The sequence below is a fragment of the Mustela erminea genome, chromosome 2 (assembly GCF_009829155.1).
Source record: "Mustela erminea isolate mMusErm1 chromosome 2, mMusErm1.Pri, whole genome shotgun sequence".
Lineage (NCBI taxonomy): Eukaryota > Metazoa > Chordata > Mammalia > Carnivora > Mustelidae > Mustela > Mustela erminea.
This window is the reverse complement of record NC_045615.1, coordinates 158881965-158909855: the sequence shown is the minus strand read 5'-3', so window position 1 is coordinate 158909855 and position 27891 is coordinate 158881965. Positions and strand designations below refer to the sequence as shown.

General features: G+C 37.9%; 2 protein-coding genes across 4 annotated transcripts in view; one reads left to right on the top strand and one right to left on the bottom strand.

Moving 5' to 3' along the window:
* The window catches only part of ART3 (ADP-ribosyltransferase 3), a 154551-nt gene that overhangs the window by 110208 nt on the left and 16452 nt on the right, over positions 1-27891 (bottom strand). The gene's annotated exons all lie outside the window — the stretch shown is intronic.
* On the top strand, positions 21130-23488 carry CXCL10 (C-X-C motif chemokine ligand 10). The gene is made up of 4 exons (XM_032334615.1): positions 21130-21273; positions 21792-21918; positions 22142-22231; positions 22691-23488. Exons 1-4 carry the CDS (start codon positions 21213-21215, stop codon positions 22707-22709), a joined length of 297 nt encoding a protein of 98 aa, XP_032190506.1. The 5' UTR covers positions 21130-21212; the 3' UTR covers positions 22710-23488.

Genomic DNA, 27891 nt, shown 5'->3' with positions numbered 1-27891 from the left:
AGCTAGATGTTATTGTGTGCCAAATTTCAAAACCTCAGGCCTTCTCTGTTTGTCAAAGAGAGATGAACAGGGCCCCTGGGTGGCTCAGTGGGTTAAGCCGCTGCCTTCAGCTCAGGTCATGATCCCAGGGTTCTGGGATCGAGTCCCGCATCGGGCTCCTTGCTCGGCAGGGAGCCTGCTTCTCCCTCTGCCTCTGCCTGCCATTCTGTCTGCCTGTGCTCGCTCTCTCCCCCTCTTTCTCTCTGATAAATAAATAAAATCTTTTAAAAAAATAAATAAATAAATAAAATCTTAAAAAAAAAAAAAAAGAGAGAGAGAGATGAACATTGTTGATAAGGTGGTTGAAAACCATACTAATACCAAAATGAGACTTTCCATGATTTAACAAGGCGTATTAAAATTAAAATGAGACTAATTAAACTAATATTAAATGTTATTATCAGTGAGCTCCCTGGTATTGTCCCACATTTCAGGTAACACTGGTTTGAAAAGTAAGGGGAGTAAGTTGAGCAGCATTACCATACAACCCATCAATCTCACTCCTAGGTATGTAACTAAAAGAAATGAAAACAGTTATTCAAACAAAAACTTGCACACAAATGTTCAGACAGCACTATTCACAATAGCTGAAAGGTAGAAACTCCCAGATACCCATCAAACAATAAATGGCTAAAGAAAATGTGGTGTATATTCACAATGGAATACTATTTAGCCATAAAAAGAAACAAAATACTGACATAGGCTACAATACAGATTAACCCCAAAAATAAGATGCTAAGGGGCTCCTGGGTGGCTCAGTCAGTTAAGTGTTCAACTCTTCATTTTGGCGCCCCCGCCCCACCACTTGTGCTGTTTGTCTCTCTCGCTAGCTCTCTAAAATAAACAAAAACTTTGGGGTGGGTGCGAGAATATGCTAAGTAAAAGAAACCAAACACAAAAGTTAACATATGTATGATTCCATTTATATGAATTATCTAGAATATGAATTATCTAGAATATCTAGATTCCACTTGTATGAATTATCTAGAAACACATAGAAACAGAAACAGGTTAGTGGTTGTCAGGCGCTGAGAGAAGATAATGAGGAGGGACTGCTAAATGGGTACAGAGTTTCTGTCTGGGTAGTAAAAAAGGGTTAGAACTTTAGAGAATAGTGATGATTGTATAACACTGTGAGTGCCCTTAAAGCTACTGAATTGTATACTTTTAAGTGGTTAAATGTTAACCTTTATGTGTGCTTTATCATGATAGAAAAAATAAGGGCTAAACTGAAGTACTAAGGGTGAAAACAACTATGACGAAATTACATTGCTGAAAGAAAATCATTAAGACTTAGTGACAGATGAGATGTGACGGCTGAAGCTGAGGAAAGGAATCAAAGAAAAAGCTAAGGATCTGAATCTGAAATGAAAGCAAAGCAGGGAATCAGGAAAAGCTGAGATTTCGATGTTTAAAAGGTTAATACTGTCACTAACACAAACAGGGAAATCAGGGGAAGATACGGTTTAGCGAAGAAAACTGTAGGTTGGGATATATATATTTAAAGATGTTATTTATTTGAGGACAGAGAGAGAAGGAGCAGGGGGAGGGACAGAGGGAGCAGAAGAGGCAGACTCCCCACTGTGCAGGGAGTGGACTTGGGGGCTGATCCTGGGACTCCAGGATGATGAGCTGAGCCAAAGGCAGATGCTTAACCAACTGAGCCTCCCAGGCCCCACTGTAGGTTGAGTTTTAACTATATATAACCTGAGATACCAAATATTTACAGTGATTTAGAAATTCAGAACAGTTTCCTCTAATTAACTAAAAGGAGCTTATAAATAGATGGGATAATTTTGCATAACAGTACTAGAAAAGATTATAATTATGTTCGGGTATTGAGTATGTACTAAATATATCCACACAGAATTAATATACTTCTTTATTATATGTTTTTACTGCTTTAAATTTTGTTCAACTCTGGTTTTCTCTGATACCTTCTAAAATGCAAAGCTGGTATTTTCCTTTTAAAATCTTTCAACCTGGGGCACCTGGGTGGCTCAGTGGGTTAAGCCTCTGCCTTCAGCTCAGGTCATGATCTCAGGGTCCTGGGATCAAGCCCCACATCAGACTCTCTGCTCTGCAGGGAGCCTGCTTCCCCCCACTCTCTGCCTGCCTCTCTGTCTACTTGTGATCTCTGTCAAATAAATAAAACCTTTAAAAAAAAATTCTTCCAACACCTTCTCACTGCCTTCTGTATAAAGTATGCACTGCTTAGTCTATCTTTATAAAATGCTGCTGTTACCTCCTTAAACTCTCTAACCCCATCGTATTCAATTATTGGTCACTTCCGTGCTATTTTCTCTCTGAAATGCCCTTCTCCTTCATACACTTGTCCAACACCTACTCATTTTTCCATACTCTGTTCAAGAGTTACCTGCCATAGGAGCATAGAGGAAGGAAGGGAAAAATAAAGCAAGACGAAATCAGAGAGGAAGCCAAACCATAAAAGACTCTTAATCATAGGAAACAAACTGAAGGTTGCTGGAGGGAGGAGGGGAGGGCAACTGGGTGATGGACATTAAGGAGAACACATGATGTAATCACCATTGCGCATTATATAAGACTGATGAATCACTGACCTCTACCTCTGAAACTAGTAATACATTATACATTAATTAATTGACTTTAAATTTTTAAAAAAAAGACTTCTCTGAATGGCTAAGTTTAGGCATGAATTTTTTTTCTGTATTACAGGAAAACCTGAAGTATTATTAAGGAAATTAATTGTCAATATTACATTATCCAAGACATTGCTTTCTTGCTGTTTTTGTATACAATTAATTTTTTAAAAGAAGAAAATATTTCAAATATATCTTGGGATGTGAAACTCTCAAAATTAAGGCTCACACTGTCCCAAAAAGACATTTTGATAGAAAGAGGTGAATTGGTCAGTAACATAATTTAAAACTAATGTATTAGAAGAATCATTTTCTAAGAAATAAGAATGATTCTCTGAATTCACAAGAAAAAAAAAGTTACCTGCCATAATTCTTTCCTAAGCCAACCCAAACATGCACATTTCAAAATACACCACTCCTACCTCTACTATAACACATCATTCTTACCTGCTTACAATGCTTTCCTCTAAGAGATTCTAAGACTCCTTTCAGTAATCATGGGATACCTTTGATGATTTCTGAGTGTCCACGGCTAGCTGTCATTTATTCTACAATATTTGCTTTTTCAGGACTAAGATCATATCATATTTACTTGAATTCTTGTAGCATCCATGCTATTAAAATAAAACTCTTGGTGCCTAGAGCACCAGAAATCAAAAGGTTTTCACCAGATTCTGCACCAAGTGGTCTTCTAGTTGCATAGTAAGTAATCTTAACATTTGTATAGCTGGTAAATGTTGTATTGAACAATGTTCTTAGAAAATTCAAAGATGCTTCAAATACTTGTTTTTCTAAGTTATAGTACTGAAAATCTTGTGAATCATCTGTATTGTCATTAATTTGTCATTATTGTTCTGTTTTTTATTTTGTTTTAAAATATAAGTTCAGGGGCACCTAAGTGGCTCAGTGGGTTAAGCCTCTGCCTTCAGCTCAGGTCATGATCTCAGGGTCCTGGGATCAAGCCTCACATCGGGCTCTCTGCTCAGTGGGGAGCCTGCTTCCTCCTCTCTCTCTGCCTGCCTTTCTGCCTATTTGTGATCTCTCTCTCTCTGTGTCAAGTAAATAATAAATAAAAAAATAATTTAAAAAATATATAAATTCAGAGGCGTCTGGGTGCCTCAGCCAGTTAAGTGTCTGCCTTCAGCTCAGGTCATGATCCCAGGGTCCTAGCATGAAGACCCTGTCAGCTCCCTGCTCAGCGGGGAGTCTGCTTCTCCCTCTCCCTCTGCCTGCCACTCTGCCTACTTGTGCTCTGTCAAGCAAAAAAATTTTTTTAAATCTTTTTTTAAAATAATAAAAATTTATATATAATATATAATACATTTATTATAAAGTAATACAAAACATATATATATGTTATAAGACCATAGTTTCCAACAGGTGATGCCACCACCCTCACCCCCTAGGGGGTCCTTTACTTTTTTTTTTTTTTAGGATTTATTTATTTATTTGAGAGAGAGAACACAAGCAGGGAAGAAGAGCAGAGGGAGAGAGAGTAGCAGACCCCCTCACTGAGCTGGGAGCCCCATGTGGGCTCAATTCTAGGACATGGGGATCATGACCTGAGCCTGAGCCAAAGACAGACGCTTAATTGACTGAGCTACCCAGGCACCCCACTCCCCAGGGGTCTTTGAGATATTGCAGAAGTCTATAAAGTCAAAAATAAATAAATCTTGAAAAATCATTATTTTAGAGAGAGTGTGCAAGCATGAGTGGAGGGAGAGCAAGAGGAAGAGACTCAGACTCCCCACCATGGAGCCCAACATGGGCTTGATCTCACCACCCTGAGATCATGATCTGAGCTAAAATCAAGGGTCAGATGATTAATCGACTGAGCCACACAGGCACCCAAAAAGTCAAAACTATTTTCATGGTAATATTAAGGCATTATTTGTCTTCTTTAGTCTCATTCTCTCATGAGTTTCCCAGGGGCTACCCCGCATATAATACTGCAACAATTAAATGCATAAATAAATACGAGAATCTAGCTATATTCTATTAAAGCCAGACATTGCAGACTTTAAAGAGATTTGCAAAAATATAAAACAATGTTACTCTTTTCACTATTTTTTTTGGAAAATACAATTATTTCTCATGAAAATGTTATTTCTGTTAATATGGAATGAGCAAATCTCTAGGTTCCAATAACATTCTTTCCTTGCTTTCCCACTTTTTGAGATATGAACTTCCCACCAATGCCCTCAGCATACCATGTTGATTCTTTTAGTCTTGCACACACCTTCATTAAATCCTTATTAGAATTCCAGCTGAGTGTACTCTCAGTTTTCTTCTAGGTCCCTGTGTGATACTCTTCATGATCCTGGGTCAAACAGATTCATCAAGAAAACTGTTTCTTCCTGAGGACAACCGAGGCTACTATTTTCAGATGACCAGGTACGCTGATTTGTTGGTTGATGTCATAGATTTTGTCACTAGAGGCTTATAAAAGCAATTTGCAGAGGCAGTACAGTAAAGTGGTTATGAGACTCTGGAATTAGATTGCCTAAATGGCAATCCTCCTATAGAATCTTATTTTGGCTTATTATAGAACAGGTACAGATTTCCTCTGCTTTCTGAAAGTAGAGCATTCCTGTGAAATCTTTCGTAAGTTAAAATGTCATAAAGCAAAAAAATAATTACTATTGATTTATGCGGGAAAATTTTTGAGAGTTCCCAGACCCAAAAAATAACCTTTCTTAGGGACGCCTGGGTGGCTCAGTTGGTTAAGCGCTGCCTTCGGCTCAGGTCATGATCCCAGTGTCCTGGGATCGAGTCCCACATTGGGCTCCTTGCTCGGCAGGGGGCCTGCTTCTCCCTCTGCCTCTGCCTGTGCTCGCTCGCTCTCTCTCCCTCTATCCCTGACAAATAAATAAATAAAATCTTTAAAAAAAAAAAAAAAAACAAACCTCTCTTAGGCTTTTCAGATACCTTAGGATGCATCCTGCTAACAAATGCCCAAAATAAATTAAGATGAAGGACAGATGTTCACAGACACAGTTCAAAGTTATGGCAGCCTGATGCTGAGATGCTCGGTGTCGTTCCAGGGGCTGCGGCTTGGTGGGCCATGCTTGCTGTTCCAGGTGTGCACTGTCTCTATAACGGCTCTGCAAAACAAACGCTGAACACCCTTTCACTTTTCACTTTTTTCCATAAAGGCTAAAATCCTCTTTGGATTCCTTTCAGTTCTCAAAAACAGATACTAACATGTCTTTTTGTTAAGAATGAAGTGGCAGGCAGCACCTGGGTGGCTCAGTTGGTTAAGTGTCCAACTTCGATTCAGTTCATGATCTCAGACTCCTGGGATGGAACCATGCCTCTCTGGCTCTGTTTGTCCCTCTGCCTCGCCCCCCCCCCCCCCCGTTGGACATGCTTGCTCGCTCTCTCTCTCGCGCTCAACTAAATAAAACCAAGAAAGAAAGAAAGAAAGAAAGAAAGGAAGGAAGGAAGGAAGAAAGGAGGGAAGGAAGGAAGGAAGGAAGGAAGACAGGCATAACACAAACTTCCAAAATACAAGGATACTTGTACACCTTATAAAGTGATCATTAAGATCAAATGTGATAAATTTAAGATTAAATATGAAATCTTTAAAAAACAGCACAGCCACCTTACACCAGTTAGAATGGCAAAAGTTAACAAGACAGGAACAACAAATGTTGAAGAAGATGTGGGGAAGGGGGAACCCTCTTCTACTGTTGGTGGGAATGCCATTTGGTGCAGCCACTTTGGAAAACAGTGTGTGGATTCCTCAAAAAATTAAAAACAGAGCTACCCTATGACCTGGCAACTGCACTACTGGGTATTTACTCAAAGATACAGATGCCTTCTATACCCCAATGTTCATAGCAGCAATGTCCACAATAGCAGAACTGTGGAAAGAGCTAAGACACCCTTCAACCCTTGAATGGATAAAGAAGATATGGTCCATATATACAACAGAGTATTACTCAGCAGTCAGAAAGGATGAATACCCAACTTTTGCATCAACATGGATGGGACTGGAGGAGATTATGCTGAGTGAAATAAGTCAAGCAGAGACAGTCAATTATCATATGGTTTCACTTACGTGTGGAGCATAAGGAATAACATGGAGGACATTAGGAGAAGGAAAGGAAAAATGAATTGGGGGAAATTGGAGGGGGAGACAAACCATAAGAGATTGTGGACTCTGAGAAACAAACTGAGGGTTTTAGAGGGGAGGAGGGTGTGGGGGATGGGTGAGCCTGGTAGTGGGCATTAAGGAGGGCACGTATAGCATGGAACACTGGGTGCTGTACATAAACAATGAATCCTGGAACACTGCATCAAAAACTAATGATGTATTTTATGGTAACTAACATATCATAATAAAAAAAATCCCCAAAAAAGATAGCACATCTTAGCATAAAACATATGGTATTAATTTTGATATATTATTAATAAAATAAATTCTAACACTAAGTAGTTTATTCAGGCAGTTAGTACAAAAATCAGCCATCCTTCAGTTTTCTTATAATAGGAACCAAGCAAAACTACAGAGTCCCTGTATTGGGATTCACCAGTATATACTAAACCACTGTCTTCCAGCCTTCTAGAGCTATGAAGAAAAAGAGACAGAGAAAAAAAAAAAAAATGAAAGACGTTAAAGAGAAAAATATAGAAAAAGCTTAAAAAAATAGAGACACAAGAGAGAAAGAGAGAGGAGGAAAGGGAATCAAAAAGGAAACCAATTCCCACCTTCTGTCTTCTTCGCCTATCCCCTAATTTTATCTCACACCAGCACATTTATTCAGTTTACTTTACTAATCATAGTCTTTCCATCTCTCCCTCTTCAGTTCTTTCATGTCTGGATTAACAACTCAATGACCCTCTCCGGATAGAATGTTAATTTGAACACATCAATCACTCTACTAAACCAAAATATTGCCATAATTTAACATTGCAATTCTTGGAAACGCCCCAATGCTTAAGATATAAAATGACTCAGAAAAGTAGTGGCATAATTAGGCCGCATTTCTTTGGCTCCTCTTCAAAGGAGAAATAAAGGATCTAAAACTATTTCCCTGAAGTGAGGACTTTATGGTAAATTAATTTTTTAATGAATTTCAGGTGTATAGATGGATTAATCATTTAGTTGATGATACATACATTGTCTTCTCTGATCCATGCACGCATATACACACACATATATGTTTGTAATACCATGAAGACCCATGAATTCATGAGAACATTCACAATCACTTAAAATAAAGGTATAATTATGTTCCTTCCCTGTCATGTTTCCTTCTCTCCTCCAACTCAGGATATAATAAATATCCCGAGTTCTGTGTTTATTATACCCTTTTCTTTTAAGCTGTGGTAAAAGAAACATAACTTTTTGCTATCTTTATCATTTTCAAGCGTATAGTTCAGTGGCATTAACTACATTCATATTGTTATGCAACCTCTGCTCTCTCATTTTTAAAAAAGATTTCTATAAACATGCCTAAACAAAATATTAAACTTTAGTTATACTGAACTTTATAAAAAGAGTAATCACTCTGTATTTAATCTCACCACTATTTTATTTGATGAGATTTTAGAAAAATTCATCTACATTTCCTGTAAACAAACAAGTCTTGCTTGTCTTTTGTCAGTTTTATTCCTGATCATTTCATGTTTTTAAATGCCTATTGTTGCTACTATAAATTTTTTCTTTTAAAATGACATTTTAATTATTTGTTACTGATGTAGAAAACATGATACATTGATCTTCTAGCTATCTACTTTGATCAATTCTGATATTACTTTAACACTTAGTAAATTCTTTTGGGTTTTCTATGTAGATGATCTCTACAAAGTTTTATTTCTTCCTTTCCAATTCTTATGGATTTCCCTTTCTTTTTTTTTTTTTTTGTTTTATTTTTCAGGCTAGGAGTTATAGCACAATGAAAATGAAGTGAAAAATGGCATCATCATCTTGTTTTGTAAATTCCCAGTATACTTAACATAGCTAAGCCAAGTTGTCTAAACAAGGCCTTTCCTAAGAGTAAATACTGCATGATTCCAACCCTCAGCTCTATCCAGAGACTCATATACCTATGGTTATTGAATAACAGAAACATCTGATGACACAAATAACTTCACCACCCAGAGAGAAAATACTATTTGTTGCACGTAGGAGAAAAACTAAAATCTGGCCAGAGAACTGGCTATATTTGTGAAAATGCTGGCTGGTAAAAAATTCATTTAGATTTGTTAAAATACCCTTCTAATACTCTGTCATCTTATAGAACAACCTTAAAGGTAGATGGATTAGGTGTTACAATGAGCATCTAAATATAAGAAAACTGAACAGACACAGCTAACATCTAAGATCACAGAGCAAGTGGGAGACACCACTGTATACTATATCTCTAGATGCCTAGCCCATCCCATCATCCCATAAACTGAAGAAAGCAGAAAACTGTGTGGTCTAAAATGGATCCCAACAGAAGCTATTCTCAGATCTCCCAATCATGATGATTTTAAGGGTCTACCACCCACTCTGCACTTTGCTCAGACTGGCTGTGAACGATAAAATGTATCAAAAATTTAAAAGTGTGTAAGCAGTATTAACCAAACTTTGGCAGCTAAGGGAATCTTGTGGGAGTTCAATCAAAACTATGAAAAGGGAGGGGTGCCTGGGTGGTTCAGCAGGTTAAGCAGCCAACTCTTGATCTCAGTTTAGGTCTTGATCTCAGGGTTGTGAATTCAAAAAATTCAAATTCACTTGGCATGGAGCCTACCTAGGGAAAAAAAAAACCCACACACATACATAAACAAAAAACAAAACAAACAAGAAATCTGTGAAAAGGAAAGTTATGCCCTCCACTCCTACACCCTCCAAGGTACACTGTACATCAACTGAGGGAATTCCCAGTCTACAGAAATCACTGAACTCCTCCTGATCACTTTTTAGGAAACTTCTTTTAAGCACACTGGTTTCTCGGAAAGCATTTCTTTTCTTGGCCCAAAACAAATCAGTCAGGGCAGACTGTTTCTTTTGGCCTGATGCCATAATTAAAAGCTTAAAGATAAACCAGCAGCATCTGAAACTGAAACTAAAGACGGAATATTTCCTTAACTTTTCCTTTCTTTCAAAACCAAACTCGGATCAGTGAATACAAAGAAAAGAAGTATGCAAGAGCTTTGAAAAAATTAGAAAATAAGTTTAAGAAGAGTTGTAATTTAGCTTTAGCTTTTTATTCAAATGATTCACCTAGTATTGCCTGCAGATGTAGCAAGTAATAGTTGGCTTGCTATTATCCCAAAAAAGATAACTTTTTTTTTTCAAATTCTTCTCCACATTGATAACATTTACAAAATTTTCTTCCCTAAAGCAAATTCCCATTTAAAGCAAGAATAGAAGGATTCCATTCTTTGATTTGATTCTATGTTTTGATTCTATGCTCACCAGACAACATTCAGGTTACTAATTCAACTTCCCAGATGCTGCGATACAGGAAAAGCATGACTTGGATACCAGACTCAATTTTCCCAGTCATTGGGAGGTCCTCATTATAAATAAATAAACTTTTTTTTTTAAGATTTTTTTTTTTTTATTGACAGAGAAAAATCACAAGTAGATGGAGAGGCAGGCAGAGAGAGAGAGAGAGAGAGAGAGAGAGAGGGAAGCAGGCTCCCTGCTGAGCAGAGAGCCCGATGCGGGACTCGATCCCAGGACCCTGAGATCATGACCTGAGCCGAAGGCAGCGGCTTAACCCACTGAGCCACCCAGGCACCCTAAACTGTCTTTTTTATTTGCGTCTTAGTCTCTTGTACGTTTGGTTAACAGAATTAATTCTTTAAGAACATTAATTCTTTACTCTGGATGATTAGAAAAAAAAATAAGAGTTTCTGGACTATAAAACTGAGAACCAGACACTACAGAATCCTAAAAAAGTATTACCCATCTCTGAGAGACTCTACCAATCTACCTGCCTGGTTGGCTGGCTTCCTCCTATACCATTAGTTATGACACTTCTCTAATTGGATATGCTTTCCCTTCCTGGCCATTTGTCTAAATAGACACAACAGTGTTCATCTGAATGCTCCTGGTCTTTATGAGCACATTCTTCTATGAATATATTATTTATTGTCTGAGCCACTCATTTGGCACTGATCATACAGTTCCTTCATTGATAGTCATTGTTTCATAATTTTTGCTATTTCCAATTAGAATACAAACCATCAAGGACAAACATCAGATCACTTTCCCTGAGATTACTTTAGGTCCCAACACTATTACGAGAATAAGGGCAATTCTCCTCATTCTTCCAACACCATCTACGGCGTATATGTAATATACACTGAAAAGATTTGCATTCTTTAATTCATTCAATGGATAATTAAAGAGAACTTCCAACAAATAATTAGGAAACTTTTTAGGAGCATCACCTTTTGTATAGTTACCCTACAGTCCTTGGAATGAAGAGCCTGGACTATACCACACTAAGAAAATATGTATTAATTCTACTTACTTTAATCCATATTAACTCCTTAGGAAATCAGTCTTAAGTTAAACTTGGTTCCTCAATCTAGAAAAATCAATAATAACCATGTCCTCATGTACAAATACAAGTCAACAGAATTTCTTTTTGAAGACGTACAATTCTTACTTACGCTGTTTCTTCAAATCTGTACAGATTTACTTACCTATCTATCCTCCCCATCCAATATTTACCGAATATTTCCGTATGATGAAGTCTTAGAATATAGATAAGGTTCAATGACATAGAGTTCGGAGCCAACAGACAAGAAAGAATTCTTGAGATGTCTTTGGTGCAAAAAAAACGGTTTAGAGCTGCTGCCCTGGGGATGTGAGGACTGCAAATTGGGAAGAGATTAGGGATGGTGTAAGTCTCTAAGGAATTTTGGAAGCAAGGTTTCCAAGACCTTGAGGGGCTAGCGATTGTTTGGGAAAAAGGTTATTCATTACCAGTAATAAAACCTTTATGTAAGGGGCGCCTGGGTGGCTCAGTGGGTTAAGCCGCTGCCTTCGGCTCAGGTCATGATTTCAGGGCCCTGGGATCGAGTCCCGCATCAGGCTCTCTGCTCAGCAGGGAGCCTGCTTCCTCCTTCTCTCTGCCTGCCTCTCTGCCTACTTGTGATCTCTCTCTGTCAAATAAATAAATAAAATCTTTAAAAAAAAAAAAAAAACCTTTATGTAAGACCCTTTAGATGTGTATCAGTGGGCCATATGCTTGGAAATGTTTGTCAACATGTATCTCGGAGGGTTTAGAGACAAAGTTTCCAAAGGAATGGTTAAAGTAGACTTACAGGATCCTGTAAGTAGACTTACAGATCCTTACAGGTTGAGGCTAAGTGTCAGTCAGGCTAGGATTGCCCTTTGCCCTTAGCAAAGCCTCCAGGTGGGGCAATTTAGTCCCTAGAGGAATGTGACTCGGCCTTTTTCCATAGGCTTAGTTTTATACTAACAACTGAAATGTGGAAACAGTTGAGGTGTCCATCAACAAGAGAATGGATAAACCTTTTTGTGCAATGGAATACTATGCAGCAATAAAGACAAAATACGGATTTGTGCAACTACATGGATGAATCTAAAACATCTGCTGGGAAAAAGAAGCCTTGCACTGAATAGCACATATTGAAATGGTCCCATTTATACGAAGTTCTAAAAAGACAAAACAAATCTATAGTTAAAAAAATTCAGAAGAGCAACAGTGTCAGGAGTAGAGGAGATGGCGTGAGGACAGACTGGCAAGTGGCATGAAGGGAGTTCCTGGAGTGTTAGTGATATTCTATAACCTGACAAGGATTTGGATTATACAACTGCATGCATTTGTGAGATTCATTTAACAGTACAATGAAGATCTAAACATTTCTCTCTCTATATATATACATTTTTAATATACATTTTATATAGATATAAATCTATATCTTTTATATATAATATCTATATTATATAGATATATATACATACATATATATGTGTGTGTATGTATATATATATACATACATTTTACCTCAAAAAGAAAGAAAAAGAAGAAGAACATAGGGACGACTGGGTGGCTCAGTTGTTAAGCATCTGCCCTCAGCTCAGGTCATGATCCTGGGGTCTTGGGATCAAGCCCCACATTGGGCTCTCTGCTCAGCAGGAAGTCTGTTTCTCCCGCTTTTTCTCCCTCTGCTCATGTATGTGTGCACTCTCTAATAAATAGAGTCTTTAAAAAAAAGGAAAACAAAAAAACTAACTCAAGAGAAAGTACACTGGAATGATGGAGTAATGACCTCTGAAAATCTCCTCTATAAAAGAAAAAAGAGCATTGGGGGGGAAAAAAATCTATCAAAACCAACTTTTTTCAGAACTCTTCAAATTAGCCAAAAGTTTGCAGCAGTATGAAAAACATCTAAGACACAGCTTATCTCAGTAAGAACAGAATTCTGTGGCACTTTTCACTGCCCTGTTTTCATTCCCCTCTCCCATGCTCTACACAGCAGCCTTGAAAAATAACACAACAAAAAAACCATAAAACAAGTACCAAAATTTCAATAAATATGCATTTATCAATGATTATTTTGAACATAAATGAACATTCAAATCAAAAGACTCTGAATGACAAAGTAGATTTTAAAAAACCTATTTATATGCTGCCTTACAAGAGAAACATTTCAGATCTAAAGACACCTGCAGATTGAAAGTGAGAGGGCAGAGAAACATTGATCATGGAAATGGATGTCAAAAGAAACTCAGAGTATGGGGTGCCTGGGTGGCTTGGTTAGTTAAGTATCTGCCTTCGGCTCAGGTCATAATTCCAGGGCCCTGGGATCAAGCCCCACACTGGGTTCCCCCTCAGCGGGGAGTTGGCTTCTCTCTAACCCTCCCCAATCTCATGCTCTCTCTCTCTCAAATAAATAAGTAAATGAATTTTTTAAAAAAGAAAAAAAGAAAGAAAGGGTAGCAATACTTACAATAGAACAGATTAAAACAAAAACTGTAACAAGTGACAAAAAAAGTACGCTACACAATCAAAAAGAAGACAACCCAAAAAGATGACATAATTGAAAATATTTATGCACTCAGGATGGGAGGACCCAAATACATAAAGTAAATAACAACAAATGTAAAGGAAATAATCAATAGTAATACAATAGTTGGGGACTTTAACACCTCACTAACATCAATGGACAGATCATCCAAACAGGAAATCAATAAGAGAACATTTGCTCGGAATGACACACTGGACCAGATAAATTTAACATATATATGTGGAACATTGCATCCTAAAACAGCAGAATACATGTTCTTCTCAAATGTATGTGGAACATTCTCCAGGAAAGATCACATATTAGGCCACAAAACAAATCTTAATAAGTTCAAAAAGATCGAAGTCATAACACACATCTTTTCTGAATACAATGCTATGAAACTAGAAATCAACCACAAGAAAAAATCTGTAAAGGGCCCAAATACATGGAAGTTAAATAACATGCTACTGAATAATGAATGGGCCTATCAAAAAATCAAAGAAGAAATCAAAAATTACATGGAAACAAATGAAAATGAAAACACAACCATTCAAAAACCTTGGGAGCAGTTCAAAGAGGGAAGTTATTATCAATACAGACCTACATCAAGAAAAAAGAAAAAACTCAAATAAACAACCTGACCTTATACCTAAAGAATCTAGAAAAATAACAAAATTCAAAAACAGAAAAAAATAACAAAAATTAGAGTAGAAATAAATGATATAGGAACCAAAAGAAAAAAAAATATAACAGATTATGAAACCAGCTGGTTCTTTGAACACATCAATAAAATCAATAAACCTGTAGCCACACTCAACAAAAAGAGAAAGAGAGCAGACCCAAATAAACAAAATCACTAATGAAAAAGGAGAAACAACAACCAACACCAAAGAAATATGAACCATTTTAAGAAAATTATGAAAATTTACATGTGAAAAAACTCTACAACCTAGAAGAATTGGTATACCTGGAAACACATAACCTACCAAAACTTAATCAGGAAGAAATAGAAATTTGGTCAGATGGGTTACCAGCAATGGAACTGAAGCATAATTTAAAAAAAAAAAAAACTCCTTTACTGAGCCATCAGAAAGATAAATCCTACCATTTACATCAAGAGGAATGGAACTGGAGGGTATTATGCTGAGTAAAATGTCAGAGAAAGACAATTAACATTATGGTTTCACTCATATGAAGAATGTAAGAACCAGCAAAAAGGATCATCAGGAAAGAGAGGGAAAACAAATGGGAAGAAATCAGAGAGGGAGACAAACCATGAGACACTTAACTATGGGAAAGAAATTAAGGGTTGCTAGAAGGGAGGTGGGTGGGCGGCTGGGGTAACTGGGTGATGCATATTAAGAAGAGCATGTCATGTGATGAGCACTGGGTTTTAATATGCAACTGATGAATTTACTCAACTCTACATCTGAAATTAATGATGTTGGCTAATTGAATTAAGAAAAAAAAAAAAAACTCCCAAAAAACAAAACTCTAGGACCAGATGGCCTCACAGACAAGTTCTATCACTTAAAAAAGAGTTAATACTCATTCTTCTGAATACTCAAAAAAAAAAAAAGAAAAGAAAAGAAAGAAAAAATGAGGAAGGAAATCTTCCAAATTCATTCTATGAGATCAGTATCATCCTGATACCAAAAACAGATAAACACACCACAAAAAAAAGAGAACCATGGGCCAATAACTCTGATGAACATAGAAACAAAAATTCCTCAACAAAACACTAGCAAACCAAATCTAACAATACATTAAAACAATCATTCACCGTGATCAAGTTGGATCTATTCACGGAAGGCAAGTGTGGATCAGCATTCACAAATCAGTGTGATTTATCACACATCAACAAGATGAAGGAAAAGAACCACAGGACACAGAACATTCATTAGTAATAAAACCCTCATCAAAACGGGTCTAGAGGAAACATACCTCGACATAATTCAGGCCTTATAGACCACCAGTGTCAAACTTCTGCTGAAAAACAGAGACAGTTTCTCTAATGTCAGCAACAAGAGAAAAAAAAAAAGAAAGAAAACAAGGATGTGTACTCTCACTGATTTTATTCAACAGAGTACTAGAAGTCCTAGCCACAGTAATCAGACAACAAAAAGAAATAAAAGGCATCCAATTTAGCAAGGAAGAAGTAAAGCTTTCATTCTGCAGATGAGATGGTACTAAAGATAGAAAATCCTAAAAACTCCACCAAAAAACTACTAGAGCTGATAAATGAATTCAGGATATAAAAGCACTGTATAGGAGTGCCTGGGTGGCTCAGTGGGCTGGGGCCTCTGCCTTTGGCTCAGGTCGTGATCCCAGGGTCCTGGGATCCAGCCCCGCATCAGGCTCTCCACTCAGTGGGGAGCCTGCTTCTCCCCTCCTCTCTCTCTCTGCCTGCCTCTCTGCCTACTTGTGATCTCTGTCAAATAAATGGATAAAATCTTAAAAAAAAAAGCACTGTATAGAAATCTGTTGCATTCCTGTACACAAATAATGAAGCAACAGAAAATGAAATTAAGAAAACAATTCCAACTATAATTGTACCAAAAACAAAATTTCTAGAAATAAACTTGAGAGTAAACACCTGTACTCTGAAAACTACAAAACCACTGATGAAAGAAATTCAAGACAACAAAAACAAAGACATTTCTGTGTTCACGGACTATTAAAAAAAAAATCATTAAAAAGTCTATACTACCCAGGGCGCCTGGGTGGCTCAGTGGGTTAAGCCGCTGTCTTCGGCTCAGGTCATGATCTCAGGGTCCTGGGATCGAGTCCCCACATCGGGCTCTCTGCTCAGCGGGGAGCCTGCTTCCTCCTCTCTCTCTGCCTGCCTCTCTGCCTGCTTGTGATCTCTGTCTGTCAAATAAATAAATAAAATCTTTAACAACAAAAAAAAAGTCTATACTACCCAAAGCAATCATTTAATATACTCCCTATCCATATTTTTCAAAGAACTATAAAATAATAATCCTAAAATTTGTATGGAACCACAAAAGACCCCCAGAGAGTCAAACCAATTTTGAAAAAGCAGAACAAAACTGGCGGCATCACAATTCCAGACTTCAAGTTATGTTACATAGCTGTGGTAACTGAACAGTATAGTACAGCACAAAAAACAGACACATCGATAAATAAAATAGAACACCCAGAAATAAACCAACAATTTTATGGTTAATTATTCTTCAGCAAAGGAGGAAAGAATATGCAATGAGGAAAAGAGTCTTTTCAACAAATGGTGTTGAGGAAATTGGACAGCTACATGCAAAAGAAAGTAGGCCAATTTCTTAGAAGAAACACAAAAAAGAAACTCAAAACCGACTGGGAACCTAAATATGAGATGTGAAACCATAAAAATCCTAGAAGAGAACACAGGCAGCGATTTCTCTGACATTGGCTGTAGCAACATTTTTCTACATGTGTCTGCTGAGGCAAGGGAAATAAAAGCAAAAATAAACCATTGGGACTGCATCAAAATAAAAAGCTTCTTCATGGCAAAGGATGCAATCAACAAAACTAAAAGGCAACCTACTAAGTGGAAAAATATATTTGTAAATGACATATGTGATAAAAGGGTTAGGATCCCAGGAAGACCAACCATGAGAGACTGGACTTGGAAACAAGCTGAGGGTTTTCGAGGAAAGAGGGTGGGGAAGGGGTGAGCCCGGGGGGGGGGGGGGCGGGGGGGGCTCATAAGGAGGGCACGGACTGCATGGAGCACTGGGCATGGCGCATTAACAGTGAATCTTAGAACACTGAAAAAAGTAAAATAAAGTTAAGATGTTAAAAAAAGAAAAAGAACATGGCCTTTAGAATTAAAATTTCTGGATTAAATGAGTCATTATTTGAGGAATAACTGAGTCAATAATCATAAAGCACTTCAAACATAGTCTGGCACAGTTTTTGCTCTGTAATGTTTAACTTAAAAAACCAGTAAGAAATATTTTCTCATTAATAACATATCTAGTCCACTTCATAGCTTATCTGCCTCAAACTCTGTTTGAGAGAGCATGTTAGCTGAGAATTTAAAAACAAACAGGGCGCCTGGGTGGCTCAGTGGGTTAAGCCGCTGCCTTCGGCTCAGGTCATGATCTCAGGGTCCTGGGATCAAGGCCCGCATCGGGCTCTCTGCTCAGCAGGGAGCCTGCTTCCCTCTCTCTCTGCCTGCCTCTCCATCTACTTGTGATTTCTCTCTGTCAAATAAATAAATAAAATCTTTAAAAAAATAAAAATAAAAATAAAAACAAACAAAAGTAAACTTATCACTTTTTTTTTTTTTTAATGTTGGAACTGTTCAGAAACTCTTCCATCCTTGAAAGTCAAATATTTCTCTAAAAATTGTGGCATTTTTTCTCACAGTCTAATTTCTTATCCTGCACAAAGAGCTATGGGAGGTGCCTTCCATACCACGGTCTCTCTCCCTCATCAGAAGAAAGTCTCTTTGCCACTGAAAGTCTTCTGGGATCTGGCAGTTCCTGTCTCATTCCCCTTCCTTTTGTCTTCCCAGTTTCCCCCAGCGAGTTCCCCTGACCTGAGATCTTCGCCCTGGCACAGAATGAGCAATGTTGGCCTGCCCCAAGCAACAACTTTGTCATTGTTCTGATGACAAAATTCCTACATTTGAGGTGTCAAGTTTTACGTGTGCCCAGTTTGCAGATATGTGCTCCTCATGGTATCTGTGCCAAGCTCTACACCAGTATCTACCAGCTAAACGAGTTTAATCTGAGGATGAAACTCAGCCTCAACCTGGCCTATCTCTAGATTGTTGCAGCTTAACGGACTATGGAAAGACCTGCCAGATATTTCCCCAGGTTCCAAGTATTCACTTGCGCGAGATTGCCCATTGAAGCATGATGATGCCTACATTCCGAACAGCATGTCACCTTGGGTCCCCTACTGCCAATCGCTGACAAAAACAAAACCAAACTACTAAATCCCTTGGATACTGAATTTCCACTGCTGGGCCCAGCATAGTACACCATCTGGGTATCACCTGCTTCCTACTGACGCTACCTGCTGTGAATAATCGGCCAAGTGCTACTGAATACTAAGAAACTGATTTTTGCCCCTATTTTGCCCTGTTAAAATTGTGCTAACTTCTTTACCAGTTTAACAACTGACACTTTTTATCCTCTGCTTTGCATGTGACAATATCTTTGAATTGTATCAATGTTAAACCAACCTGTTTCCATCCTGTTCTCCCAAGGTCTCTCTATTCATGCCCCTTTTTAATATTTTTCTCCAGGGGCACCTGGGTGGTTCAGCCCATTAAGTGTCTACCTTCAGCTCAGACCATGACCCCAGGGTCCTGGGACGAGCCCCATGTTGTCGGTGTGTTCTCTGTTCTCTGTCTGTGGGAAGCCTGCTTCTCCCTCTCCCTCTCCCTCTGCCTGCTGCTCTCCCGGCTTGTGCGTGAACGCTCTCCCTCTCTCTCTCTATCAAATAAATAAATAAATATTTTTAAAAAAACTTTTTAAAAAATAAAAATTTTCTTCAAAAAGGAAATCCTTTGTTTTTTGCAATAATCTTATTATGGCTATTAATCCTTTTTTTATGGCATTCTAGACATTCCTTATGACGTTTCATTCAGGGATTTTTCTAAACCACACAAAATTTACTTACCAATACTAACAGAAATCAGATATCCAAACAAGTAGTGTTTTCCCTCAAAACAGTTATATGTAGGAGACTATTCAGTTATTCTAATGAAGTCATGAGTGTTCAAAACATTCTGGAATTCTTTGAAACTTACCAATTCCAGATCTTTGAACTTGTTCAAGAAGACCAAACCTATTTATAGTATTTGATCAAAAGGTAAGGTGTGGCTAAACTCTTATTTCCAAAAATTAGATTCACCTACAAAGGATGAAAAATTGCTATTACTAAAGAACTTTTAAAACTTTCTTAGGCTCTAAAAGAAATTACAAAAGTTTAAAACAAATATTAAGCAAAAACATCATAAGTAAACTAAATGGATTTCAACCTTTGTATGACCGGACACAAATCTTACCTGAGGTTCTTCTTCCATATATAAAATAAAGATAATTTTCGTATTTTCTTACAGGTTATTATAGGGATAAAAAGAGAAAATATATGACATCCCTGGAACCCATGAGGTGAATGAATATATTTATATTCATGACTTAATGCTGCAAATTAAAATAGACTCAAAACACAGCATTAAGATATATTCATTTTAAAACTGTTACTTAGCTGGAGAGCCTGGGTGACTCAGAGGATTAAGCCTCTGCCTTCAGCTCAGGTCATGGTCTCCTGCTTCCTCCCACTCCCCCGCTGCCTCTCTACCTACTTGTGATCATCTCTCTCTCTCTCTTTCTCTCTGTCAAATAAATGAATAAAATATTAAAAAAAAAAACCAACTGTTGCTTAGCCATAAAAAAGAATGAAGTCTCACCATTTGCAGTGGTGTGGACGGCACTACACAGTGTTATACCAGAGAAAGACAAATGCCTATGATCTCACTTACATGCGGAACTTAAGAAACAAAACAAATGGATGGGGGGGAAGAGAGGCAAAACAAGAAACAGGCTCTTTTTTTAAATGTTTTAATTTTTTTTCAGGGTTCCAAGATTCATTGTTCATGCACCACGCCCAGTGCTCCATGCCATACATGCCCTCCTTAATACCCACCACCGGGCTCACCCAACACCCCACACCCCCTCCCGTCCAAAACCCTGAGTTTGTTTCTCAAAGTCCACGTTCTCTCATAGTTTGTCTCTCCCTCCAATTTCCCCCAATTCACTTTTCCTCTCCTTTTCCTAATGTCCTCCGTGTTATTCCTTATGCTCCACAAGTTAGTGAAACCATATAATTGACTTTCTCTACTTGACTTATTTCACTCAGCATAATGTCCTCCATCTTTCTAACTCTTTCTAACTCTTAACCATAGAGACAACAAACTGAGGGTTGCTAGAGGAGAGGTGGGCAGGAGGTGGGGTTAAATAGGTGATGGGGATTAGGAAGGACACTTGTGATGGGCATGGGTGTTGTATGTAAGTGATGAATCACTGAATTCTATACCCACAACTACTACTACACTGAATGTTAACTAACTGGAATTTAAACAAAATCTTGAAAAGAAAAAAAAAACTGTATTTAGGACTCTGACTTGAGGATTAAGTTGACATCTTTATTTTGCAGGAGGCAAAAGATGAGAAACAAAGTTTCATTTAGAAAGATTCATTAAATTTTTTTTCATTGAAAAAACTTACACACAATGAACTGTTTTTCAAGAAACCAGTCATGTTCTGGAAAGTGAAACCTAACTCACTCCGAGTGAACAAGGAGATGGAGGGAAATTCCACAGCTCAAAGTCACAATAAGTATTAACAATTCCTTTGATTCTGCAACAGGGGACTTCCCCAAGGAACAGGCCGCAGGTTTTGCTGAGTCAACTATAATGTTATCCAATCAGAGTTACCGAGGGAAAGCGCCTTTACAAATAAATAGGGCATCCTGGCTCCAGATCTTCTGAGACACTCCACTGCTTAGACTTCCAGAGCCTACTGCAGGGGAACCTCCAGTCACAGCATCATGAACCAAAGTGCTGTTCTTATCTTCTGCCTTATCTTTCTGACTCTGAATGGAACTCAAGGTAAGAAACATGAAGAGATACTTAATTTGTAAGATCAGAAATACGACTGGGTATAAATTCAATTAACTACGAGAAAGGTTTATTTGCAATAGTATTACAGCCTGCCTATAAATGAAAGGTAAGTAAGAAGAGAATCCCTCTGGCAACAGAGTGGACAGTCAGAAAATGGAATAAAACAGAGGAGGAGCAGAAGAGGAAGGGTAAGAGGACAGACAGAAATGTAAGGGAATGAGGAAAGAGAGGACGACACAGATACTTCTGTAGTCAACTCAGCTGAATTAACCATAAGAACTGGGCTCAGGGGTATGAATTTACATTTCACAAGTTGCAATTCCATTCTTTCATATAACCAACTAATTAATCGTTCAGAGCTGTGTTATAATGGGATTATTCTTTCTCTAACTGACTCAAATGACACGGGGATATTGGTTCTGCTAAGCACTACCCAATCCACATTAAATGCCTAAAATGAAAACTGCACTAACCTCCCTTGCTGTCTGTACCTCTTTTTCCCACAGGAGTACCTCTCTCTAGAACTACACGCTGTACCTGTATCAAGATCAGTGATGGATCTATAAATCCAAGGTCCTTAGAAAAACTTGAGGTGATTCCAGCAAGTCAATCTTGTCCACGTGTTGAGATCATGTGAGTGAAATGCAATCTGAATATCACTTCCCTGGTTGTAATCATATATTAGAGTAGTATGATCATGCAATCAGTAAAGGGTTTTTAATGATTCTAAGACTTCTGTGTAACAAAGGAAAACATCCAGAATGAAACATAAATGTCTGATCTAAAAACTATATTCCCATCTATTTTACTGACCCAAGACTGTTTTAAATATTTTAACTCTTTCTTACTTCTACAGCGCCACACTGAAAAAGAATGGGGAGAAAAGATGCCTGAATCCTGCGTCTAAGAAAATCAAGATTTTATTGAAAGCAATTAGCAAGGAAAGGTAGGTTTGCTGTTCTTTGCAGAAGAACTGCTCTTTAAGAAATGTCAATCTGGGGAATTCAGAAATATTTGCATCGAGTTTTCCGGTGGGATCCTTGGCTCGAAATTGTGTTTACCACCATGCCTGCCTCTACCTCGATTTACTTTTGTACTAAGATATCATCTTGTGTAGTATCAAAAGTTACCTTACCTATCTAGAACTGTAGACCCTGAGGCAGAGCTTTAACTACTCAAGCAAAGCTACTGAAATTGCCCCTACTGAATACGGTAAAAAATTACCCACTTTTTGGAGGCCTTTCCTGGCCTTAAAAAAGCAGCTCCTATAATCTACAATGACGATACAGTAGCAGTAAAGCTCACCAAACACTTTGCCTGGGGGCTCAGAATGTTCCAAGCAGAACCCAGGCTGAAGCCAGAGCCGATTGTAACACACTTTTATACCTCCTTTCTCTTCGTACAGGTCTAAAACATCTCCTTGAACAAAGAAGCATAACCACTATAATGCTGATAAAGATGGACCAGAAAGAGACTACCTCTGCCATCACTGTCCTGCATACGATATATGCAAGCCCTAACTGTTCCTGGATTGCAGTTCTCCTAAAAGGTGACCAACCGCTGTCACCAATTTAGCTGCTACTACTCCTTGAGGGAGGCAGACAGGTCATCCTTCTGTCCGGGCACTATAAGCTATGCTGAGGTACTATATTTTTAGTGAATGTACCAGGTCCTAGCCCTGCTACTGACACGCTCCTCACCTGTCCCATCTTCTCAATGATATTAAGAGAGATTTCCACGTCTGGACTTCACCGAGTTCTCAGAACTTCACGAAATAGCCATAATACAATCTGCTTTTTTAAGAAAAACTTTTACTCCATGGGCTTCTACTGCTATCTTCTCCCAAGGGGCCTCATATTCTTCTAGCAGTTATATATATATGCAACTCCAAATACACAGAAGAACCTGAAACTACCTGAAAATGGACACGAAAATACTATTATTTAATGAAAAGCTACAAAAGTAGAATTTTAGATATACATGTTTCCTAATTGTTTTCAGTGTTTATGGAGTAACTTGTATAACTAAATACCACATGATTGTGCAATGAAAAATGTTTAAATCTAGATATATACTCTGCATGTTATGTAAGACAAATATGCTAGATGTGTTTCAAAATTAAAACACTGTGCTCTCTTGGAGATGTTAAGAAAAACTATATAATTGTAAACAGACCAAAAAAGTAATAAAATAATAACTAAGATGAAGTTTCTGGTGGGTCATTTGACTGCGACATGTATTTCATAAAAGAATCCAATGGGCAGATGACAAATGAGTTTGAGAATTATGATATTCCTTCCAACTGCAGTGTTTGGAAAGGCCCATCACATAAGACTCCTTTGGACTGATGTGGCCTAACAGTCTTTGCCTGAGCTTCAGACCCTTATGTGGAGATGTCTCATAGACATCTGAATATCCCACAGAAACCTCAAACTCCAAAATACCTCAAATTCCTTTTTCCCAGATTTATTTCTCCTCTTATTTTCAATGTCCTAGTTTAATGCCACTAGCAACCACTCAGTTGCCCAAACCAGAAACCTGGAAGTAATTTTAGATGACTTCTGCCTCACCTCCTATATCCAATTAGTTACTAAGGAAATATTTGCAACACATTCATAGATGGCAAATTAGTAGCATCTAGGGTGCCTGCGTGGCTCAGTTGGTTAGGCAACTGCCTTCAGCTTGGGTCATGATTCCGTAAGTACAGGGATCGAGCCCCACATCAGACTCCCATCTCCATGGGGAGTCTGCTTCTCCCTCTGACCTCCCCTCTCATGCTCTCTCTGTCTCTCTCATGCTCTGTCTCTCTCACTCTCAAACAAATAAAATCTTTTTTTTATTAATTTTTTATTTTTTATAAACATATATTTTTATCCCCAGGGGTACAGGTCTGTGAATCACCAGGTTTACACACTTCACAGCACTCACCAAAGCACATACCCTCCCCAATGTCCATAATCCCACCCCCTTCTCCCAAACCCCCTCCCCCCAGCAACCCTCAGTTTGTTTTGTGAGATTAAGAGTCACTTATGGTTTGTCTCCCTCCCAATCCCATCTTGTTTCATTTATTCTTCTCCTACCCACTTAAGCCCCCATGTTGCATCACCACTTCCTCATATCAGGGAGATCATATGATAGTTGTCTTTCTCTGCTTGACTTATTTCACTAAGCATGATACGCTCTAGTTCCATCCATGTTGTCGCAAATGGCAAGATTTCATTTCTTTTGATGGCTGCATAGTATTCCATTGTGTATATATACCAGATCTTCTTGATCCATTCATCTGATATTGTGAAAATGTCTATGCTACCTAAAGCAATCTACACATTTAATGCAATTCCTATCAAAGTACCATCCATCTTTTTCAAAGAAATGGAACAAATAATGCTAAAATTTATATGGAACCAGAAAAGACCTCGAATAGCCAAAGGGATATTGAAAAAGAAAGCCAACGTTGGTGGCATCACAATTCCGGACTTCAAGCTCTATTACAAAGCTGTCGTCATCAAGACAGCATGGTACTGGCACAAAAACAGACACACAGATCAATGGAACAGAATAGAGAGCCCAGAAATAGACCCTCAACTCTATGGTCAACTAATCTTCGACAAAGCAGGAAAGAATGTCCAATGGAAAAAAGACAGCCTCTTCAATAAATGGTGCTGGGAAAATTGGACAGCCACATGCAGAAAAATGAAATTGGACCATTTCCTTACACCACACACAAAAATAGACTCAAAATGGACAAATAAAATCTTTTTAAAAAATAGTAGTACCTAGAATATATAAAGAATTCCTATGAATAAAATAGGAAAGGATAAACAGCTAAATGAAAAGTGGGAGATAGAAAATAAAGAATAAAATGCACAAGTTGAATATAAAAAATACTTAACATCACTAATAATCAGGGACTTCTGCACTCAAATCATTTTGGGATACCATCTGACACCACCAGACCGACAAAACTCTTTTAAGGTGGATAAAGACCAAGTGACAGGAAGGCTAGAGAGCAATGAGGAATACCACTCCACTGCTGGTGAAAGAGGAAACAGCTTTAACTGCTTTGGAAACCACGCTGGTATTATCTTATAAAATTTAACATGTGCAGGGGTGCCTAAGTGGCTCAGTGGGTTAGGGCCTCTGCTTTGGCTCGGGTCGTGATTCCAGGGTCCTGGGATTGAGCCCCATATCGGGCCCTCTGCTCAGCAGGGAGCCTGCTTCCCTCTCTCTCTCTGCCTGCCTCTCTGCCTACTGGTGATCTCTGTCAAATAAATAAATAAAATCTTAAAAAAAAAATAAAAAATAAAATAAAATAAAAAAATTTATCATGTGCACACTCCATATCCTAGCAGTTCTACTACTGTGTATACACCATAGATATATTCTCCCATATGACATATATCAGAGAAGATCATGGCAACATCGTAACAGCAAAACTCCGGACACAATCTAAATGTCCATAAATCGAACAGACAAATAAATCAAGGTATATGAATTCCAAGGAATACTATACAACAGTGGAAATAAAACATAACTATCCACATCAAACATGGATGTATCTCAAAAATAATCCTGCACAAAAGAGGCATGTCACAGAAAACTATATACACTATAATTCTATTTATTATGAAGTTTTAAAACGGGCATTACACACTGGATTTAGAAGTGAAGTCATATATGATGAAATCAAGCAAAAACAAAGGAATGACTTCGATAAATTTCAGGAGGGTAACTACATCAGAAGGTGAGAAATGAGTGCAGTACAGGAGGAACACATAGGAGGTTCTGAATTATGGTAAAGTTTTATTTTTGATTAGATGGTGAGATTAGGTGATAAGCTTAGGTGGTACGTGAGAATTTGTTCTTTAATCTACAAATTTTTAATTTCTTTGAATTCATTAAAGATCATAAATACATGGAGATTAAACAACATGCTACCAATGAATGGGCTAAACAAGAAATAAAAAATAAATGAAAACAAATGAAGATACAACTGTGCAAAACCTCTGGGATGCAGCAAAAGTGGTCCTAAGAGGGAAGTATATAGCAATAGAGGCCTACATCAAGAAGCAAGAAAAATCTCAAATAAAGAGCCTAACCCTACACCTAGAAGAGCTAGAAAAATAACAACAAAAGAAGCCTAAAGTCGGTAAAAGGAAAGAAAACAATACACTAGAGCAGAAATAAATGATATAAGAACTAAAAAAAAAACCAGATTAATGAAAGGAGATCAGTCTTTGAAATTAATAAAACTGATAAACCTCTGACAAGACTTATCAAAAAGAAAAAAGAAAGGACCCAAATTAATAAAATCACAAAGGAGAGAGGAAAAATAACAACCAACAGAAATACAATTAAGAAAATATTATGCAAAACTTCATGCCAATAGGACAACCTAGAAAAAAAAATGGATAAATACCTAGAAATGCATAAACTACCAAAATTGAAACAGGAAGAAATAGAAAACTTGAAAAAAACCATAACCTGAGAAGGAATTGAATCAGTAATTAATAATCTTCCAACTAACAGAAGTCCAGGACCAGGAAGCTTCATGGGCGAATTTTACAAAACATGTAAAGAAGAAGTGGGGCAGGCCTGGGTGGTTCAGTTGGTTAAGCGTGGCCTTCAGCTTAAGTCATGATCCCAGGGCCCTGGGATGGAGTCCCACATGGGTCCCCTACTCAGTGGGAAGCCTGCTTCTCCCTCTCCCTCTCCCTGTCCCTCCCCTCTGCTTGTGCATGTGCATGTGCGTGCATGCTCTCTTTCTCTCTGTCAAATAAATAAATAAAATCTTAAAAAAAAAAAAAGAAAAGAATTACCTATTCTTCTCAAACTACCCCAAAAAATAGAAAACAAAGGAAAACTTCCAAATTCATTCTGCAAGGCCAACAATATCCCGATACCAAAACCAGATAAAGACATCACTAAAGAGGGCATCTGGGTGGCTCAGCTGATTAACTATCTGCCTTCAGCTCAGGTCATGATCCCAGAGTTCCAAGATCAAGCCCCTCATCAGGCTCCCTGCTCAGCAGGGACTCTGCTTCTCCCCCTGCCCCTCACCCTGCTCTTATGCGCACGTGTGATTCTCTCCCTCTCTAATAAATGAAATCTTTAAAAAAAAAAAAAAAGACTTAACTAAAAAAGAGAATTATAGGTCAATATCCTTGATGAGTGCAGATCTAAAAATTCTGAAAAAATAGTAGCAAACCAAATCCAACAATACATTTTAAAAAATCATTAAACACGATCAAATGGGACTTACTCCTGGATTGCAAGGGTGATTCAATACTTGCAAATCAATCAGAGTGCCTAGGGGGCTTAGTCGGTTAAGCATCCAACTCTTGATCTCAGCTCAGGTCGTGATCTCAGGGTCATGTGTTCAAGCCCCAAAGTGGGCTCCAAGCTGGGGGTGGAGCCTACTTAAAAAATAAAATATCTGCAAATCAATCACCTATGATACACCACATAAATAAAAAGAACCACCATATGAACATTTTGATGCAGAAAAAGCATTTGACAAAATACCTACTCAAGCTAAAAACCCTCAACAAAGTTGAGTCAGAAGGAACATACCTCAACATAATAAAGGCCTTATATGAAAAACCC